The sequence below is a fragment of the Lithobates pipiens genome, unplaced genomic scaffold, assembly GCF_037356315.1.
Source record: "Lithobates pipiens isolate NorthernLeopardFrog02 unplaced genomic scaffold, aLitPip1_a1.2 Scaffold_18, whole genome shotgun sequence".
In the NCBI taxonomy this organism is placed as follows: Eukaryota; Metazoa; Chordata; class Amphibia; order Anura; family Ranidae; genus Lithobates; species Lithobates pipiens.
This window is the reverse complement of record NW_027507758.1, coordinates 366,947,239-366,969,418: the sequence shown is the minus strand read 5'-3', so window position 1 is coordinate 366,969,418 and position 22,180 is coordinate 366,947,239. Positions and strand designations below refer to the sequence as shown.

Here is a 22,180-nt window from a genome sequence, read left to right as displayed (position 1 = left end):
TGGGGTGGGCAACTACATGGCAAATTAGGTTTCATGTGGAAACATTTAAAATAATGCATTTGGGTAGCAAAAATATGAATGCAATCTATACACTGGGGGGAGAACCTCTGAGGGGAATCAAGAATAGAAAATGACCTGGGAGTGCTAGTAGATGATAGGCTCAGCAATGGCATGCAATGCCAAGCTGTTGCTAACAAAGCAAACAGAATATTGGCATGCATTAAAAAGGGGATTAACTCAAGAGATAAAGTGATAATTTTCCCACTCTACAAGACTCTGGCGTGGCCTCACCGGGAGTATACTGTCCAGTTCTGGGCACCAATCCTCAGGAAGGATGTGCTGGAAATGGAGCGAGTACAGAGAAGGGATACATGCTAATAAAGGGACTGAAGGATATTAGTTATGAAGAAAGTTTGCAAGCACTGAACTTATTTTCTCTGGAGAAGAGACACTTGACACTTAACCCCATAACAGGGATAAAACTTTTCCATGGAAGGGAGTTTAATAAGACCCGTAGCCACTCATTAAATTTAGAAGAAAAGAGGTTTAACTTTAACCTCCCTGGCGGTATGATTCAGTCTGGAATTAGGTGCTGAAAGCGGTACAATTATTTTGCATGGAAATCTGGCGTTTTATTTTGTAGTCCTGTAATTCTTAGGAATAACGCTCTTAAATCTGTTCAAACCAGAGTCTAGCAGACATCCCGGGTATGATAACGTTTATAATATAATAAAGAATAATAAAAATTATTCAATAATGTAATAAAATCCTAAAACACTGAAAAATGGACACTTTTTGGTTGCTATGGACAATCTCCAAATTCCAGGCAGTAAAAAACAGTATTTATAATATAAAAGTGCATGCAGGGCATTGCACAGACCACTAGGGACAAACAGGGTGTGTATTTTTTAATACAGCACTGTAATCTGTAAGATTACAGTGCTGTGTGTGTTTAGTGTGTTTTAACTTTTTTGAATTTGCCGCCGTTCTCCGCTCCCGTGCGCCGTAATGTCGCAGGGAACGGAGCTCGGCGGCATTCGTCACTGTGAATCGAGCGGAGGACAGCTCGATAACACAGCGCGGCGGACATCGCTGGATCCAGGGGACAAGGTGAGTAACGCTCCCTGTGTCCTCCCCTGCATCGAGCGAAGCCATCCCGAGTCTGGCTCGGGGTTACCGCTCCTGTCAGTATATTCCTACCCCGAGCCAGACTCGGGATTACCGCTAGGGGGTTAAACTGCATAGAGGGTTCTTTACTGTAAAAGCGGCAAGGATGTGGAATTCCCTTCCACAGGTGGTGGTTTCAGCAGGCAACATCAATAGTTTCAAAAAACTATTGTATAAGCACCTGAATGACTGCAACATACAGGGATATACAATGTAATACTGACATATAATCACAGGTTGGACTTGATGGACTTGTGTCTTTTTTCAACCTCACCTACTATGTAACTATGTAAGGGTTGTGATCTCCATGTTTACCCACCAGACTTGGAAGAATGGTAGTGGATCACTTGTTCTGGGTTTTATTTTATGATCTAGGTGTCAAGGGTTGTCTTCCTAGGAGCACAAAGATGCAGCCAACATAGCAATTATGGGCAGTAAGGCAACATGGTAATATTCTGTCAAGAGTCAGGATCAGAACTTTCTGAAAATGGCACTCTTCTTGCCATTCTCAGCAACCAGCTTCATCATTACATTCTCTTCTATTGTACTAAAAACATTGAAAAGTTCAATCAGTATAAATAACAAGTCCAGTTTTATCATCAGACATTTCTCTGATCTTGGATCCTATTGTTACTAAAGTTATGTTGGGGTTATAAAATATTGAATTTAATAGTTCCAGCATTTATTATTATATAATACATTTTACATTTACAGTTGAATATATAGTGATCAAAAACAAGGGAATCTTGTTTGCTATCTAACTCATTATTTCCACAATTCTAAATTCATTCATTATAATCCAAGAATGCCACATACACATTTTTTTCAAACATGCTCACATAATTCAGGTCTTTGTGAATAAGTTTGGATTTACAGCAGAAAGCTGTGGTATCAGTAGACACTGGTATTGGCACAGACTACCCTACAAAATAAAAGATTGCAATGCTGATGTCTGCACAAGGCTGTATGTGTATTTGATGGATGATTGCAAGTAAATACACACGTGAAATGTAGAACATGGTACATAAGATACATTATGCACAGTGCTGCCATCACACTTAAAAATCCAAATATAAAAACATACCGATATAAAAAAAATCTAAAGATCAAATGCATTGGGTACATACCTTATTTAAACAATATTAAGACTAATTGTATCACATAGGTTCAGCGACATGCCATCAGATAAGTTTGTATTTAGCACAGACATTTTGACACACGTTTTCCACCACTGATTTCTAGGACTGTTGTATGTTGATGCCATACTTTATTCATTATATTTTATGGCAGGGGTGTAAAAAATTTGGGACAAATATAACATCCACATTTGAAATATTTTCTGGTTATGTTTAGGGATACAGATTTTTTATTTTTTTTGGTATAGTTACTAATTATATTATCATTCTCATTATATTATACTTATTGATAATTTATTTGTTCTGCAATGATATGTGGTGCAATATTTTGAGAAAATGTTCCTGTGCCAGAAAACTATTTTTGGAAAATGAAAGGCAAGTTCTGCATGTTATGTGCTAAAAGAAGTAGATGCAATATAAAAAAGGAAAAATATGGTATTTATTAAATTGGATAGGCAATTAAGATTTATCCTTGGCACTATCATTTTCAGTGCCTGTATCCACCTTTCTCAGCCGGGGTAATATGGAACCCTAGGCTTCCTTCAGAGTTTTCCGGGGATCAGTTGAGCAATTAACAATAATTGCCTCTCAAACCACTGAATATTTTAGCTATCTGCAAGAGTGACATTCTTCTGACCATCAGTGAAACGGGGCCCTTCTTCCAAAAGCAGCCTTCTCCCTCTGACCGCCATTGTAAGCCCTTGTACACACGGTCGGACATTCCGACAACAAAATCCGTCGGATTTTGTCTGACGGATTTTGTCTGAAACTTGTGTTGCATACACACGGTCGGACAAAGTTGTCGGAAATTTTCGAACGTACGTAACGTGATGACGTTATTTCGTTACGACGGGACTACGTTCAGGCTAGTAGCCAATAGCTTTGGTCTAGGAATTTGATCTGAGCATGTGTCGCACTTTGTCCGATCGGAATTCTCTACACACAATCGAACAAAGTCAGATCGGATCATGTTGTCGGAAAGTTTTATAGCCCAGCTCTAAAACTTTGTCGGTCAGATATTCCAACGGAAACAGTCAGATGGAGCCCACACACAGTCGGATTATCCGACAACACGGTCCGATCGGACATTTTCCGTCGGAATGTCCGACCATGTGTACAAGGGCAAAGAGGGTTCTTTTCCCATTGACCATCAATGTATGGGGGTACTTCTACATTGACCACCAAGGTGAAAGCATGCTACAATTTTCATTGTCTGTTTCTTTTCTGGTCACTGTTATCATGTGTTTAATTTAATTATTTTTACTAAAAATAATTTAATCATATAGAAAAGCCCTGGATGTCATGTATGTTTAATGCACTAAATTTCTTATTCTGGTATTTTTAATTATATATAAACTCATGTGTGAGGTATGCTCCATGTATTCTCTGCTTTGCTTTCCTAAACATTGTAGTTTCAGTTGCAAACTACAGATTCATCTTCCAAATTACAAACGGTAATATTTGGAGAATTGGGGAACGGGGATGGGAGTCACATTGCATTTAGCATTGGGGGCTGCAGTGCTTGACTGCATCAGTTGACTTCAAAAGTAAAAATGTTATCCAAGTAGAAAGTGGACCAGGACAACAACATTTTGAAAATGAAAAATGCTGAATTTGATTCTTTTGCTGGCTGATGCTGTATCATGCATCCATGGATGTTCGCATAAGACATACCAATGTGATCTTGGTATGCATCCGGATTCATAGGTCTTATGTTGCTCATCTCTAATATTCAGTTAATTATGTGCTTGCTTATAGCACCTGGAAAAGTCCAATCCCTGAAGACAGAAAATATCACCTCCACTTCGGTATCTCTGAGCTGGGAGAAACCAGATGGAAATGCCAGTTCCTATTTCATTGAGATTCTCGGAGATCCAACTTTCAACAAAACTATCAATACAACTTCTTATATTATTGAAGGCCTAACACCTGGAAACTATTACACCTTTTTAGTCTCTGCTCAGGTTGGGGAAAACCATTTACAAGGATATACTATTAATTTTCCAGTGCAAACAAGTAAGTAATTAGTTATGATTACTACTCATGTTTATTTACAAGCTGCAAAAATGTGCATAGTGATGTATAATTTCTTAATATTAAAGAAGAAGTCCAGCCTAACACTAAAATCACTACATCTATAGACATCCATGATCTAACACTAACCTATTTAACCCTGTAAAGAAAAAATCAGTATACATACCCTTTCTAAAGCCGATCTGACTTGATCCCATGCTGAGCTGTCAGTAGCAGCTTCGGGTGGAGGCAGGTGCAGAGGAGGTAGTCGACAATGGAAGCCTCATAGTAACTCTATGGGTGATGGCACTTTCCATCAATTTCATAGCCATTGTTGGCTGTGTCCTCTGCATAAATTCTGCCGCCAGAAACTGGACTGGCATGGCTTCAAAAAAGGTATGTATACTGATTTCTTCTTTATGGGGTTAGATAGGTTAGTGTTAAATCTTGGATGTCTATAGATGTGGCTAGTTTAGTGTTAGGCTGGACTTCTCCTTTAGCAAATAGGAAAACAAAAAAAAAAAATTATTAAGGCAATGGCAAAAATACACATACAGTTTCTCTGACATAGTTTCAGTAAAATACATTTTGATTGGTAGCTTGCTTAATTTTGCAGAAAATACACGTTCTTTGAATTACAGTTTTAAATAATCTTGAAAAAAGGGAATAGTTCTGCAACAGCAACTTATACAAGTGAATTGCTATAGGAAAGGAAAATGGCAAAAGAAAAAAAGTTATTAGATGTACTGTTCAGATAATTCATATACATATAAGTAAATACATTTCAGCACATGGTACATCATCCCCATTCTTTATACTCCTATATTGGAAAAGCCTAAATGTATGTTAGAAAAGGTAAAAAGACAAAACAAAAAACAATACATACATAGATAGATTTCAGTAGCAGAAAAAAGGCAAAGTATTCATAACATTTTTCTTAGGGACTAACTATTTCACGCAGCAACATTTTTTTAATCCCTTCACCAAAAACTTATGCGGTTTATGTCATGACCAAATTAGTTGCCTGTGATGCCTTTTACAACCGGTTAGTTTCTCTATAGCTAATGTATTATTAAAAATAAAAGTGAGCATCCTGTTGGTTGTGTTAAGCAGCAAATACTATATTTAAGCAAACAACTCTAAAGACAGTGGGAGGGACAGAGGAGGAGCCGAACATGGCATAGATCAGTGGTGGCGAATCTTGGCACTCCAGATGTTTTGGAACTACATTTCCCATGATGCTCCTGCACTCTTCATTGTGGTTGAGCATCATGGGAAATGTAGTTCCAAAACATCTGGAGTGCCAAGGTTGACCATCATGGGCATAGATCGCCGTGGATTCTGCAGCGATCTTTCACAGGTAATAAGAGCAAATACCTGTATTAGACAGGTATCTGACACCCCCCCCCCCCCCCCCCACCCACGAAAGGTGCCAAATGTGATACTGGAGGGGGGGAGGAATCTGAAAAGCGGAAGTTCCATTTTTGGGTGGAACTCTGCTTTTTTAGAGAAATACCTCAATAGGAAAAAGATGGCCCCCCCCTTACTCTATCCAAAGTGAAAAAAATATCTTTAGTTCTAATAAGTAAGTGAATAAAGTTTTGGGCAACCAATAAAATACTTATATTAGACTTTTTTTTTTTAAGAATGTCACCAATGGCATCCCATACTTCTCCTATACCAGGTTATATTTTATTCTGTAAATTTATGTTGCCTCTTACTTTTCCATCACCCTAATCAATAACTTGTTTTGCTTTATACTTGCTGTTTGATGCTAATGGACTTCTTTAGTAGTTCAGGCCTGATATTAAGTGTCTGTGTTCCTACAGTTCCATAATTCACCATAGCCTCCTATTAATGGTTTTACACTGAACTGCTGCTATGTTTTTTGTAGGACCTGAAAAAATACAGAGTCTTACAGCTTACAATATCAGCACCACTTCTGTATCTCTGAACTGGCTACCACCTACTGGAAATGCAAGTTCCTACCAGATCCAGATCTTGGAAAATTCATCTTTCAGTGTAATTGTGCCCAGTCCCACAACAAATTTTACCATACAGAATCTGATACCTGGCAATTATTACACATTCCTGGTCTCTGCCCTTGTTGGAGGAAACAGCATAAAAGGAGACAGCGCTGTGACAGTTAACTACACAAGTAAGTTTCTTTGGGAATGTACAACTCAATCTATCGATCATAGATGTTTAGCTTTTTATTAAATTATTTGGTAGATGTCTGCTATGTCAATAGAGCTGGAAATGGAGGAAGAATTTCCCTAACAGATAGCTGGCCAATATAAATTGACAGCAGACAGTGGGCAAACTCCATAGACAAAAAACAGCCTGCTATTGGCTATATAACTAACTGCCTACTGTCAATCACATGGGGATAGTACTCATTGGCAAAATTTGTTTAATAACATTAGGCTTAACACACACAACTAAAACACCAGGATAAGTATACACAATTTTATCTCCCTAGCAGTATTCCGAAGTGTGGATCAGGGCGAATTTTCACTACCAAAAGCGGTAACCCCAAGCCACACTCGGGATTGCATTGCAGGATCCATCCAAAGTTACTTACCTTGTCCCCAGGATCTTGCGATGTCTCCCCGCTGTGTGTGCCAGCTGTGTACTCTGCTCGATCTATCACAGTGCCGGGCTCCTTTCCCTGCGAGCGCGGTGACGCACGGGGACAGAGCATGATGCCAAATTCAAAAAGTTAAAAACACATAATACATACAGTACACTGTAATCTTACAGATTACTGTATCAAGTTATTTCACATCCCTTTTTCCCTAATGCTTTGTCCAGTGACCTGCATGCAGTTTTATATTATATATATACTGTTCTTTCTGCCTGGAAACTTGAGATTATATATAGCAACCAAAAAGTGTCCCTTTTTTTTAAACCAGCTAGAAAACAGTGATAATAAATTAGAATAACTTGCAGAATTGAGCGATAGTGAATCGTGGGGAAATTCGTCATCAAACAATGAAAGTAATGACAGCTACAATTCTGCAACTGAGCAAATTTCAGTGTTTTTGATTTGATTACATTATTGAATATATTTTATAATTATTATATTATTATGTATCATTATTTATATTTATTTTTTATATTATAATTTATTATTTTGTGTTTCAAACTTTATCATACCCAGGATGTCTACTAGACTCTTGTTTGGACAGATTTAAGTGTGCTATTCCTAAGAATTACAGACCTACAATATAAAATGCCAAATTTCCATGCAAAACAATGTACTGCTGGACATAATCATACATACCACCAGGGAGGTTAAAGAGTGACAGTTATTTTCAGCTAAGTCCAATAAAATATGAAAATTACAATCATATGGGTAAATTAAAGAGACTTATCCTTGTGTCAAAGCTTTGTGAATTGAGACGATTGCCTAGCTATAATATATTTCTATATGCTTTCCTCGTTTTCATAACTTCCTTTTCTTTTACCTGACCCTAAGGATGAATATTTAACAAATAGCTTGATCTGTTTGTAAAGAATATGTGAATTTGGTCCTAAAGTATGGGCTGTAGGCTTAATTCACTGGGACAGCTTGTTTTAATCCTAATATTCTTTGGCCAATAATACCAAATATTTTGTACTATGTGTATGTGCAGTCTTTGAAATTATGGATCTAATTTGATGAGTTACTTATTACCAAACTATTCTAATTTGTTTGTAGTGCCTGAAAAAGTTCAGAGTCTTACAGCTTATGATATCACCACCACATCACTATCTCTGAACTGGCTACCATCTACTGGAAATGCAAGTTCCTACCAGATCCAGATCCTGGAAAATTCATCTTTTAGTGTAATTGTGCCCAGTCCCACAACAAATTTTTCCATACAGAATCTGATACCTGGCAATTATTACACCTTCCTGGTCTCTGCCCTTGTTGGAGGAAACAGCATAAAAGGAGACAGCTCTGTGACAGTTAACTACACAAGTAAGTGTCTGTAGTAATAGACAACGCAATCAATTGATCAGATATTTAACTTTTTATTAAATTAGCTGGTCGATTTCTGCTATGTCACTGGGGCAGGAACTGGGGAATAATTTCCCTAACAGAAAGCTATAAGTTCTATTTGTAATTTGTAATTCCTCACTGCTATTGACGGTTTTGTTATGTTTTATGTAATGCTCAATGTGATTTGTATGTCTAGAAGAAGACGATAACAACAGGCAAAGATTCTCTCTTGAATATAAAAAAAATGACAATTTACAACTTATATGTGAAGCACTGAATCCCGAAGGAGCTGTTGGTTTTATTGGGCTTACCGTTACCTTCTTGGCCTCGTCTCCATCTAGGGTTTCCTATGGTAGATGGCCCAAAGAAATGTAGAAACTAACACACTGAATCCTCTTTTGGGTTATTTATTTGAAAATAGAAACAGAATCTCTCAATTTAGGTTAGCGGGTTAGGAGGAATTCTAGGCACTTTTGGACTGCAAGAATAGAAAGTCTCTTATAGAAGAAATCCAGAGAATTACCGTTTCACAGCTGGATTCTCACAGCCCCTGGATAGACCTCCTCTCATTATGCCTAGCAGCCGGTAGGGTGTTTAGTAAAGCAAAGTCTCTGCCACAGACTTGGATGTAGAATACTTGAGAAAAGTCTCTGCCACAGACTCTAGCGTAACTGATGGATGTAGACACATTTAATGAGCTATCGTACGGTACCAGTATCTCTCAGCCGGTCCGGCGATACCATATTCGTGTATATCCATGAAGTGCCCTTCAACTGAGCCTCCAGGCTCCTTCAGAGAAGCCAGCCTTGCGCATGGCCTTCTCCTGAAGAGTCCTCCCCTAGATGCTTCTCCAGTTGCCGGACCACCCTTGAATCATTAGGCTCCGATATCCATTCAGGCCTGTCCCTGCAGTTGCTTCGCCTTGGGCTGTCCAGCCCCGAGACTTGGAATTGCATGGATCCACGCCTCAGGCCAGGAGGGCCATGAGGGCTGGTCAGGAGGACCAGGACCAAACAGACGGAAAATATCTTCTGGACCAGAACCCCGAAGCACGTGATGTCAGTACCTTAAATACCACCTCCCAGAATGCACAGCGGGAGAACATTCCCACTGGGCTGGATCAGAGAAAAAGAATGGCATTCAATACACCCAGCTAAACTGCATTCTCATACTTGCCGGCGGTGACAGCGACACCTGCGGTCAAGGAGAACTCAGTGCAATCCAGCTAAACTGGTACTGAAACCATAATTAAGCAAAATTAGCCCTAAAACCCAACTGTGGTTTCAGGAATATTAATTTTCAAAAACATATAGCGCATGCTCGTCAGCGCTACATATGTGTAGTATACTTAAAATACACATCTTATATAATACTGTTTACTACTTGAAAAAAATGCAAATATTCTTTGTAAATTCATAAAAAGTATATACAATACTCTTTAGAATTTTGTTGTTCCTTCTCATGATAAATATCAATAGCTCCAAATGTATGTACCTGTTTCCAACGATTTTCAACAGGTACATGCCCTCCATCCTCAGTGCAGCTAAGCTCCCTCCCCACCACTACAGGTGCCACACGGACAGCTGAGTGGCCAAGGAATTTTGTAGCTGGGTGGGCAGAGCCTGATAAGGATTCAGAGACACTAGTTCCCCCTCAAGTCATCTCTATCTTGTGATTGACAGCCTGATCTTAGCTATATAACTAACTACCTACTGTCAATCACAAGGGGGTAGTATTCTTTATTGACAAAATTAATTTAAGCACCTCCTACCCAGTCCAATACTGATACTTCGCTCCTACATATAAAAATCATATTTTGTTTGCTAGAAAATTACTCAGAACCCCCAGAAATTATATGTTTTTTTTTAGCAGAGACCCAAGGGAATAAAATGGTGGTCATTGCAACTTTTTATCTCGCACAGAATGCTTTGTGAATTGAGACGATGGCCTAGCTATAATATATTTCCATATGCTTTCCTTATTTTTATAACTTCCTTTTCTTTTACCTGACCCTAAGGATGGATATTTAACAAATAGCTAGATCTGTTTGTAAAGAATATGTGAATGTGGTCCTAATGTATGGGCTGTAGGCTTAATTCACCGGGGACAGCTTGTTTTAATCCTAACATTCTTTGGCCACTAATACCAAATATTTAGTAATATGTGTATGTGCAGTCTTTGAAATTATGGGTCAAATTAGGTGAGTTTCTTATTACCAAACTATTCTAATTTGTTTGTAGTGCCTGAAAAAGTACAGAGTCTTACAGCTTACGATATCACCACCACGTCACTATCTCTGAACTGGCTACCACCTACTGGAAATGCAAGTTCCTACCATATCCAGATCCTGGAAAATTCATCTTTCAGTGTAATTGTGCCCGGTCCCACGACAAATTTTACCATACAGAATCTGATACCTGGCAATTATTACACCTTCCTCGTCTCTTCCCTTGTTGGAGGAAACAGTATAAAAGGAGACAGCTCTGTGTCAGTTACCTACACAAGTAAGTGTCTGTGAGAATGTACAACTCAATCTATTGATCAGAGATATTTAACTTTTTAATAAATTAACTAGTAGATTTTGGTTATGTCACTGGGACAGGAACTGGAGGAAGAATAGTTGGAGGTTCTACTTGTATTGTGTAATACCTTACTACAGTTGATGGTTTCGTTATGTTTTATGTCATGCACAATGTATTTTGTATGTCTAGAAGAAGAAGATCACAAAGATTCTCTATTGAATATGAAAATATGACAATTTACAACTTATATCTGTAGTAAATTGTATTAAAATACACATTTTTAAAATAATGTTTACTACCTGAAAAAATGCAGATAGTCTTTGTAAATTCATAAAAAGGGTATACAACACTCTTTAGAATTTTGCTGTTCCTTCTCATGATAAATGTCAGTGCTTGCTCCAAATTTATGTACCTGTGTCCAAAGGTTTTTAGCAGGTACATACCCTCCATCCACAGTGCAGCTACACTCCCTCCTCACCACTACAGGTGCCACACTGACAGGTCATTGGCCGAGGAATTTTGTAGCTGGGTGGGCAGAGCCTCATAAGGATTCAGAGACACTAGTTCTCTCCTTGTGATCGGCAGCAGACAATAAATATATATCATAGCCAAAAAACAGCCTGATCTTAGTTATCACACTAACTGCCTACTGTCAATCACAAGGGGATAGTACTCTTTATTGGCAATTTTTTAAAAATAACATTACGACTTAACACGCACAGCTAAAACCTCAGTATAAGTATACATCATTTTAAAAGAGTGACAGTTATTTTTTAGCTAAGTCCAATAAGATGTGTCATATCTTTGTGAATTGAAACAATTGTCTAGCTATAATATATTTCCACATGCTTTCCTTATTTTTCTAATATCCTTTTCTTTTCCCTTACCCTAAGGATGGATATTTAACAAATAGCTGGATCTTTTTATTAGGCTTATGCGGTCTTGAAGGATGGGCTGTAGTCTTAATGCACTGGAAATAACTTGTGTTGTCCTAATATTCTTTAGTCATTAAGACCAAATATTTAATACTATATGTATGCAATCTTTGGAATGAAAGCAATTTTAAAGGAATTTTTTTTTAGTAGTTAAGATGTCATACTTACCTGCTCTATGCAATGGTTTTGCACAGAGCAGCTCGAATCCTCCTCTTCTGGGGTCCCCCACTGGCAATTATCACTCCTAGCCCCCTTTGGGTCTTCCCATAGCAAGCTGCTTGATATAGGGGCTCTCTTTTGAGTTCACTCCCAAGCTGCCCTTTGTGTGTCCATTGATATACTGCTGGCCCTGCACCATTCACTCTCCTCACTGTCTGTTTTTGACAGCATCAGGAGCCAATAGCTCCAGCTTCTGCCTTAATCTCCAGTGAGGAGAGAGAGAAAACCATGAAAGTCACTGCTTTCAGGCATAGCTTTGGATTTAGATCGGACTCAGGTAAGTATGCAGAAGGTTATGGGGGGGTACCTTTAATGCAGAGAATGCATTACTGTAAACATTCTTCTACCTTTAGAATAACTTTAAGAATCAATTTACTTTAATTACTTTATACCAAACTACTCTAATTTGTTTGTAGGACCTGAAAAAGTACAAAGTCTTACAGCTTCCAATATCGTCACCACTTCTCTATCTCTGAACTGGCTACCACCTACTGGAAATGCAAGTTCCTACCATATCCAGATCCTGGAAAATTCATATTTCAGTGTAATTGTACCCAGTCTCACGACATCATTTACTATACAGAATCTGACACCTGGCAATTATTACACCTTCCTGGTCTCTGCTCTTGTTGGAGGAAACAGCATACAAGGAGACAGCTCTGTGACAGTTACCTACACAAGTAAGTGTCTTTGGGAAAGTACAACTCAATCTATTGATCAGAGATATTTAGCATTTTAATAAATTCGTTGGTAGATTTCTGCTATGTCACTGGGACAGGAACAGGAGGAAGAATTTCCCTGACAGATAACCGGCCAATATAAACATAATTATTATAGGTTCTACTTGTATTGTGTAATGCTTCACTTCTATTGACTGTTTCCTTATGTTTTATCATATGCAATGTGTTTTGTATGTCTAGAAGAAGAAGATCACAAGAAGCAAAGATTTGCTCTCATGAATATAAAAACATGACAATTTACAACTTATATCTGTAGTAAATGTTATCAAAATACACATTTTTATATTCATGTTCACTAGTCAGGTGGGTGGAGCCTGATTCAGAGACACTAATTTGCCAACAGGCCATCTCTCTCCTTGTGACTGACAGCAGACAGCGGGAAAATTCCATAGCCAAAAAACAGCCTGCTATTGGCTATGGAACAAACTTCTAACTTGCTACTGTCAGTCACAAGGAGATAGTAATCTTTGAAGACAAAATAAGTTTAACCACCTCAATACAGGAAAATTTCACCCCCTTCCTGCCCAAGCCTTTTTTCAGCTTTCAGCGCTGTCACAATTTGAATGACAATTGCACGGTCATGCAACACTGTACCCAGATGAAATTGTTATCATTTTTTTTCCACAAATACAGCTTTCTTTTGGTGGTATTTGATCACCTCTGTGGTTTTTATTTTTTGCGCTATAAACAAAAGAAGAGTGACAAGTCTAAAAAAAACTCAATATTTTTTACTTTTTGCTATAATAAATATCCATTTTTTTTAACAATTTTTTTCCTCAGTTTAGGCCGATATGTATTCTTCTACATATTTTTGGTAAAAAAAAATTGTAATAAGCGTACATTGATTGGTTTGCGCAAAAGTTATAGCATCTACAAAATAGGGGATAGATTTATAGCATTTTTATCAATTTTTTTTTTACTAGCAATTCCGGTGATCTGCGATTTTTATCATGACTGCGATATTGCGACGGACATATTGGACACTTTTGACACATTTATGGAACCATTCACATATATACAGTGATCCGTGCTATAAAAATGCTTTGATTACTGTATAAATGTGACTGGCAGGGAAGGGGTTAATATTAGGGGGTAATCGAGGGGTTAATTATGGTCATAGGGAGTGATTCTAACTGTAGGGGGGAGGGGATTCACAAGGGGAGGAGACCGATCAGTGTTCCTCTGTACTGAGAACAGACCATTGGTCTCCTCTTCTCTGACAGGACCTGGATCTGTGTGTTTACACACACAAATCCACGGCCCTGCTGTGTTACCAGGCAATCTCGGGTGCACGGCGGACATCGCGGTCGCTGGGCACACTCTTCGAGTCCCCAGTGACATGGCGAGCACTTGCGAGTGCCACTGGCGGCACACGCCTACCCCCTGGTGGGCCGAGAAGGAGAGGACGTCATATGATGCCCTCCCAGAATGAGAGCCGTGTCGCCTGGGCGTCATGTGACAGCCGGTGGGCGGCAAGCGGTTAAAAACTACACTAAGCTAACAAAGCTAAAAGGCCAGGATAAGTATACATAATTTTAAAAAGGTGACAGTTATTTTCAGCAACTTAATAAGATGTCAAACCTACACTCACATAGGTAAATTAGGGAGCCTTATCTTTGTGTGAAACCTTTGTGAATTGAGACTATTGTCTAACTATAATATATTTCCATATGCCCTCTTTATGTTTCTAATTTAATCTTCTTTTCCCTGTCCCAAACGATGGATATTTAACAAATAGCTGGATATGTTTGTAAAGAATAAGCATGTGTGGTCTTAAAGTGTGCGTTGTAGCCTTAATTCACTGCAGCTTGTTTTAATCCTAACATTTTATGGGCACTAATTCCAAATATTTAGTACTATGTGTATGGCCAATCTTTGGACTTATGGATGAAATTAGGTGAGTTACTTATTACCAAAATATTTTAATTTGTTTGTAGCACCTGAAAAAGTACAGAGTCTTACAGCTTACAATATCGTTACCACTTCTCTATCACTGAACTGGCTACCGCCTACTGGAAATGCAAGTTCCTACCAGATCCAGATCCTGGAAAATTCATCTTTCAGTGTAATTGTGACCAGTGCTACAACATCTTTTACCATAGAGAATCTGATACCTGGCAATTATTACACCTTCTTGGTCTCTGCCCTTGTTGGAGGAAACAGAATAAAAGGAGACAGCTCTGTGACAGTTACCTACACAAGTAAGTGTCTGTGGGAACGGACAACTCAATCTATTGATTATAGATATTTAGCTGTTTTATTAAATTAGCTGGTAGATTTTTGCTATGTCACTAGGACAGGAACTGGAGGAAGAATTTCCCTAACAGATAGTTGTAGGTTCTACTTGTATTATATAATACCTCAGTGCTAGTGACTCTTTCCTTACGTTTTATGTCATGCACAATGTGTTTTGTATGTCTAGATGAGGAACATCACAATACACAAAGATTCTCTCTTGACCACTGGGCACTTAAACCCCCTTCCTAACCAGATCAGCTTTCGGTGCTCTCACACTTTGAATGACAATTACTGTGTCATACACACTGTACCCACATGAAATGTTTCTCCTTTTTTTCACACAAATAGTTTTCTTTTTGTGGTATCTAATCACCGCTGGGTTTTTTATTTTTTGCGCTATGAATCAAAAAAGACTGAAAAACTAAAAAATTATTTGTTTCTGTTAAAATTTATTGCAGAGTATTGGCAGAGTACTCCAGAGTATTTCAGAGCATGGGCACTGAGCAGCGCTGTGGGTACCACAGATCCATCCCATAGTGCTGCTGAAAATCATCGCTCCCCTCTCCCCTCGCACTGGACACATTGGTACAGAGAGGGGGGGGAGGAACCGGCCTCATGACGTGACGCCAGTTTGTTTACAAGTGATCGCTCCATCGGAGTGATCCCGTGGTAAACGGGAGCTACCAGCAGCCATTTACTGTGATCCGTGATGCGCCAGGTCTTCCGGACCCGGCGGTCACATATTGTTCCAGTAGTGCGCCCCCAGGGGGCGTGCATGAGCAATATTCTGTGAGGACATCCCATGGACGTCCGTCCAGAATAAGCCGACCATGCTATAGCCATCTTTCGGCTATGGCCCAGTCAGCAAGTGGTTCAATTTGAAAAAAATGACAATTTACAACTTATACCTGTAGTAAATGTTATTAAAATACAAATGTTTATAATAATGTTTACTACCTGAAAAAATGAAGATAATCTTTGTAAATTCATAAAAAAATGTATACAACACTCTAGAATTTTGTTATTCCTTCTCTTGATAAATGTCAGTGCTTGCTCCAAATGTATGTACCTGTTTCCAACGTTTTTTGGCAAGTACATACCCTCCATCCAAAGTGCAGCTAAGCTCCCTCCTCACCACTACAAGTGCCACACAGACAGCTCATTGGCCGATGAATTTTGTAGCTGGGTGGGCAGAGCCTGATAAGGATTCAGAGACACTAGTTCCCTCTCAGGTCATCTCTCTCCTTGTAATGGCAGCAGAAAATGGATATATATCATAGCCAAATCAACAGCCTGATCTTAGCTATAGGACTAATTGCCTACTGTCAATCCTAACATTCTATGGTCACTAATACCAAATATTTAGTATTATGTGCATGTGTAGTCTTTGAAATTATGGGTCAAATTAGGTGAGTTTCTTATTACCAAACTATTCTAATTTGTTTGTAGCACCTGAAAAAGTACAGAGTCTTACAGCTTATGATATCACCACCACGTCATTATCTCTCAACTGGCTACCACCTACTGGAAATGCAAGTTCCTACCAGATCCAGATCCTGGAAAATTCATCTTTCAGTGTAATTGTGCCCGGTCCCACGACAAATTTTACCATACAGAATCTGATACCTGGCAATTATTACACCTTCCTCGTCTCTGCCCTTGTTGGAGGAAACAGTATAAAAGGAGACAGCTCTGTGTCAGTTACCTACACAAGTAAGTGTCTATGGGAGCGGACAACTCTATCTATTGATCAGAGATATTTCGTGTTTTATTAACCTCCCTGGCGGAATGATGAAAATATGACAATTTACAACTTATATCTGTAGTAAATTGTATTAAAATACACATTTTTAAAATAATGTTTACTACCTGAAAAAATGCAGATAGTCTTTGTAAATTCATAAAAAGGGTATGCGACACTCTTTAGAATTTTGCTATTCCTTCTCATGATAAATGTCAGTGCCTGATTTGAAATTTATGGACCTGTGTCCAACGGTTTTTAGCAGGTACATACCCTCCATCCACAGTGTAGCTAAGCTTTCACCTCACCACTACAGGTGCCACACTGACAGGTCATTGGCCGAGGAATTTTGTAGCTGGGTGGGCAGAGCCTCATAAGGTTTCAGAGACACTAGTTCTCTCCTTGTGATCGGCAGCAGACAATAGATATAAATCATAGCCAAAAAAACAGCCTGATCTTAGCTATCAGACTAACTGCCTACTGTCAATCACAAGGGGATAGTACTCTTTATTGGCAATTTTTTTTAATAACATTACGACTTAACACGCACAGCTAAAACCTCAGTATAAGTATACATCATTTTAAAAGAGTGACAGTTATTTTTTAGCTAGGTCCAATAAGATGTGTAAACTATACTCATATGGGTAAATTAGAGAGCCTTATTCTTTTGTCATATCTTTGTGAATTGAAACAATTGTCTAGCTATAATATATTTCCAAATGTTTTCCTTATTTTTCTAATATCCTTTTCTTTTCCCTTACCCTAAGGATGGATATTTAACAAATAACTGGATCTTTTTATTAGGCTTATGCGGTCTTGAAGGATGGGCTGTGGTCTTAATGCACTGGGAATAACTTGTTTTGTCCTAATATTCTTTAGTCATTAAGACCAAATATTTAGTACTATATGTATGCAATCTATGGAATGAAAGCAATTCTAAAGGAATTTTTTTTAGTAGTTAAGATGTCATACTTACCTGTGTTTTTGACAGCATCAGGAGCCAATAGCTCTAGCTGCTGCCTTAATCTCCAGTGAGGAGAGAGACAACCAAGAAAGTCACTACTTTCAGGCATAGCTTTGGATTTAGATCAGACTCAGCTAAGTATGCATAAGGTTATGGGGGGGGGGTTACCTTTAATGCAGAGAATGCATTACGGTAAAAATTCTTCTACCTTTAGAATAACTTTAAGAATCAACTTAGTTTAACCACTTGCCGCCCGCCCTATAGGCAATTGACGGCTGCAAAGTGGTTTCAAAATCCTGATCGGATGTCATATGACGTGATCAGGATTTTGAGCCACTGCACGCCCCCGGGGGCACGCATCGTGGCGATCGTTGTTGCGGGGTGTCAGTCTGACACCCGGCAACTACGATCTCAGTAAAGAGTCTCCGACGAAGACTCTTTACCACGTGATCAGCCGTGTCCAATCACGGCTGATCACAGTGTAAATAGGAAAAGCCAGTGATCGGCTTTTCCTCACTCGCGTCTGTCAGACGCGAGTAGAGGAGAGCCGATCGGCTGCTCCTCTGACAGGGGGGTCTGTGCTGATCGATTATCAGCGCAGCCCCCCCGAGGATGCCCACACTGGACCGCCAGGGACGCCACCAGACCACCAGGGATGCCCAGCACAAGGTAATCCTCCCTAGACCACCAGGGATGCCAGTCAGTGCCCACAATGGATGCCAATCAGTGCCCATAATGGATGCCAATCAGTGCTCACAATGGGCATCACTGATTGGCATGCATTATTGTTTGGCACTGATTGGCATCCATTAGTACAGTATAACATAATATAATGCGGCCTATCAGTGCCCACCTGTGCCACCTATCAGTGCCCATCCGTGCCACCTATCAGTGCCTATCCATGCCCATCTTTTTCCGCCCATCCATGCCAATCCGTGACAGCTATCAGTGACAATTTGTGCCACCTATCAGTGCCCATCCGTGTTGCCCATCAGTGCCACCCATCAGTGCCGCCTATCAGTGCCCATCAGTGCCGCCTATCAGTTCCACATATCAGTGTCCATCAATGCCACCTCATCAGTGCCACTTCATTGGTGCCACATCATTGGTGCCCATCAGTGCCTCCTTATCAGTGCCCATCAGTATAGCCCCATCAGTGAAGGAGAAAACTGACTTATTTACAAAGTTTTGAAACTGAAACAAAAAAAAACATATTATTTTTCAAAATTTTCGGTATTTTTTTATTTGTTTCGCAAAAAATAAAAACTGTAGAGGTGATCAAATACCACCAAAAGAAAGCTCTATTTGTACGAAAAAGAATGATAAAAATTTCATTTGGGTACAGTGTAGCATGACCGCGCAATTGTCATTCAAAATGCGACAACACTGAAAGCTCAAAATTGGTCTGGGCAGGAAGGTGTTTAAGTGCCCGGTATTGAAGTGGTTAATTACTTTTTACCAAACTACTCTAATTTGTTTTTAGGACCTGAAAAAGTACAAAGTCTTACAGCTTCCAATATCAGCACCACGTCTCTATCTCTGAACTGGCTATCACCTACTGGAAATGCAAGTTCCTACCAGATCCAGATCCTGGAAAATTCATCTTTCAGTGTAATCGTACCCAGTCTCACGACATCTTTTACCATACAGAATCTGACACCTGGCAATTATTACACCTTCCTGGTCTCTGCTCTTGTTGGAGGAAACAGAATAAAAGGAGACAGCTTTGTGACAGTTACCTACACAAGTAAGTGTCTGTGGGAAAGTACAACTCAATCTTTTGATCAGAGATATTTAGCGTTTTAATAAATTATTTGGTAGATTTCTGCTTTGTCACTGGGACAGGAACAGGAGGAAGAATTTCTGTGACAGATAACCGGCCAATATAAACATAATAATTATAGGTTCTACTTGAATTTTGTAATGCTTCACTGCTGTTGATTGTTTCCTTATGTTGTATGTCACGCGCAATATGTTATGTATGTCTAGAAGAAGATTACAAGAATCAAAGATTCACTCTCATGAATAGTAAAACAACAATTTACAACTTATATCTGTAGTAAATGTTATCAAAATACACATTTTTATATTCATGTTCAGTAGACGACTGGGTGGAGCCTGATAGGGATTCACAGACACTAATTCTCCATCAGGCCATCTCTCTCCTTATAACTGACAGCAGACAGCGGGAAAATTCCATAGCCAAAAAACAGGCTGCTATTGGCTATGGAACTAACTTCTAACTTGCTACTGTCAATCACAAAGAGATAGTAATCTTTGAAGACAAAATTGGTTTAACCCCCCTGGCGGTATTCCCGAGTCTGGCTCGGGGTGGAGTTTTTGTACCAAAAGCGGTAACCCCGACCCAGACTCGGGACCGCATCTCTGAATGCAGGGAAAGTTTACTTACCTTGTCCACTGGATCCAGCGATGTCCCCCCGCTGTACAAGTGGCTCGTCCTCCTCTCGATTCATCACGGAGCCGATCTCCGTTCCCTGCGAGCGTTGCGATGCACGGGGACGGAAATCAGCGCCAAATTCTAAAAGTAAAGCACACAGTATACATACATTATAATGTAATCTTACAGATTACATTGCTGTATGTAATTATTTCACATCTCCTTTGTCCCTAGTGGTCTGCCCAGTGTCCTGCATGCAGTTTTATAATTTAAAAACTGTTCTTTATGCCTGGAAACTGGAGATTGTCCATAGCAACCAAAACTGTCCCTTTACATCAAAAATGATTTTAGACCAGCTAGAAAACAACAATAATAAATTAGAATCACTCCCAGAATTGAGGGTTTTCCGATTTGTGGGGAGATCAGTCATCAAATACTGAAAAGTAATGACAGCGACAATTCTGCAACTGAGCAAATTTCAGTGTTTTTTGATTTGATTACATTATTGAATAATTTTTATTATTGTTATATTATTATTTGGTATAATTATTTATAGTTATTTATTATATTATAATTTATGATTTCATTTTTCAAACTTTATCATACCCGGGATGTCTGCTAGACTCTGGTTTGGACAGATTTAAGTGAGTTATTCCTAAGAATTGCAGGACTACAATATAAAACGGCAAATTTTCATGCAAAATAATGGTACCGCTTTCAGCACCTAAAATCTGAAATAATCATACCGCCAGGGAGGTTAATAAAATTACACTAAACTAACAAAGCTGGATATTTAACAAATAGCTGGATATGTTTGTAGGCTTAATTCACTGGGGAGAGCTTGTTTTAATCCCAACATTCTTTGGCCACTAATACCAAATATTTAGTACTATGTGTATGGGCAGTCTTTGGAATTATGGATCAAATTAGGTGAGTTACTTATTACCAAACTTTTCTAATTTGTTTGTAGCACCTGAAAAAGTACAGAGTCTTACAGCTTACAATATCACCACCACGTCATTATCTCTGAGCTGGCTACCACCTACTGGAAATGCAAGTTCTTACCAGATCCAGATCCTGGAAAATTCATCTTTCAGTATAATTGTACCCAGTCCCACGACAAATTTTACCATACAGAATCTGATACCTGGCAATTATTACACCTTCCTCGTCTCTGCCCTTGTTGGAGGAAACAGCATAAAAGGAGACAGCTCTGTCACCGTTACCTACACAAGTAAGTGTCTATGGGAACAACAACTCAATCTATTGATCAGAGATATTTAGTGTTTTATTAAATTAGCTGGTAGATTTTTTCTATGTCACCAGGACAGGAACTGGAGGAAGAATTGCCCTAACAGATAGTTGGAGGTTCTACTTGTATTGTGTAATACCTCACTGCTATTGATGGTTTTGTTATGTTTTATGTCATGCACAATGGGTTTTGTATGTCTCGAAGAAGAAGATGATCATAATACACAAATATTCTCTCTTGAATAGGAAAACATGAACATTTACAACTTATAGCTGTAGTAAATTTTATTAAAACACACATTTTTATAATAATGTTTACTTCCTGAAAAAATGCAGATAGTCTTTGAAAATTCATAAAAAGTGTATACAACACTCTTTAGAATTTTGTTGTTCCTTCTCATGATAAATGTCAGTGCTTGCTCCAAATTTATGTACCTGTTTCCAACGGTTTTTAACAGGTACATACCCTCCATCCACAGTGCAGCTAAACTTCCTCCTCACCACTACAGGTGCCACACAGACAGCTCAGTGACCAAGGAATTTTGTAGCTGGGTAGGCAGAGCCTGATAAGGATTCCGAGACACTAGTTCCCTCTCAGGTCATCTCTCTCCTTGTGATTGGCAGCAGAAAATGGATACCGTATGTATCGGCGTATACCACGCACTTTTTTCCCCCTAAAATCAGGGGGAAATTGGGGGTGCGTGTTATACGCCGATCCCCCACAATTTTTAACCCTTTCTGCTGCTCTCTGCGGCTTCGGGGTATTTTCGGCGCACTCAGCCGTTCCCGGCTATCTTTGGCCGTTCTAGGCTATTTTCGCCCATTCTCAGCTATTTTCGGCCGCACTCGCCCATTCTCGGCTATTTTC

The 22,180-nt window shown here is 39.1% G+C and overlaps 1 protein-coding gene across 4 annotated transcripts in view; it reads left to right on the top strand.

Moving 5' to 3' along the window:
* LOC143988218 (titin-like) overlaps positions 1–22,180 on the top strand; it is a 171,306-nt gene that overhangs the window by 102,546 nt on the left and 46,580 nt on the right. For 3 of the 4 annotated variants that reach the window (XM_077487613.1, XM_077487615.1, XM_077487612.1), the window contains 9 exons: positions 4,062–4,319; positions 6,211–6,474; positions 8,020–8,283; positions 10,545–10,808; positions 12,397–12,660; positions 14,658–14,921; positions 16,408–16,671; positions 19,147–19,410; positions 21,032–21,295. In XM_077487613.1, coding sequence (XP_077343739.1) covers positions 4,062–4,319; positions 6,211–6,474; positions 8,020–8,283; positions 10,545–10,808; positions 12,397–12,660; positions 14,658–14,921; positions 16,408–16,671; positions 19,147–19,410; positions 21,032–21,295 — 2,370 coding nt within the window. The remainder of the gene's footprint in view (positions 1–4,061; positions 4,320–6,210; positions 6,475–8,019; positions 8,284–10,544; positions 10,809–12,396; positions 12,661–14,657; positions 14,922–16,407; positions 16,672–19,146; positions 19,411–21,031; positions 21,296–22,180) is intronic. The other variant, XM_077487614.1, reaches the window with a different exon arrangement.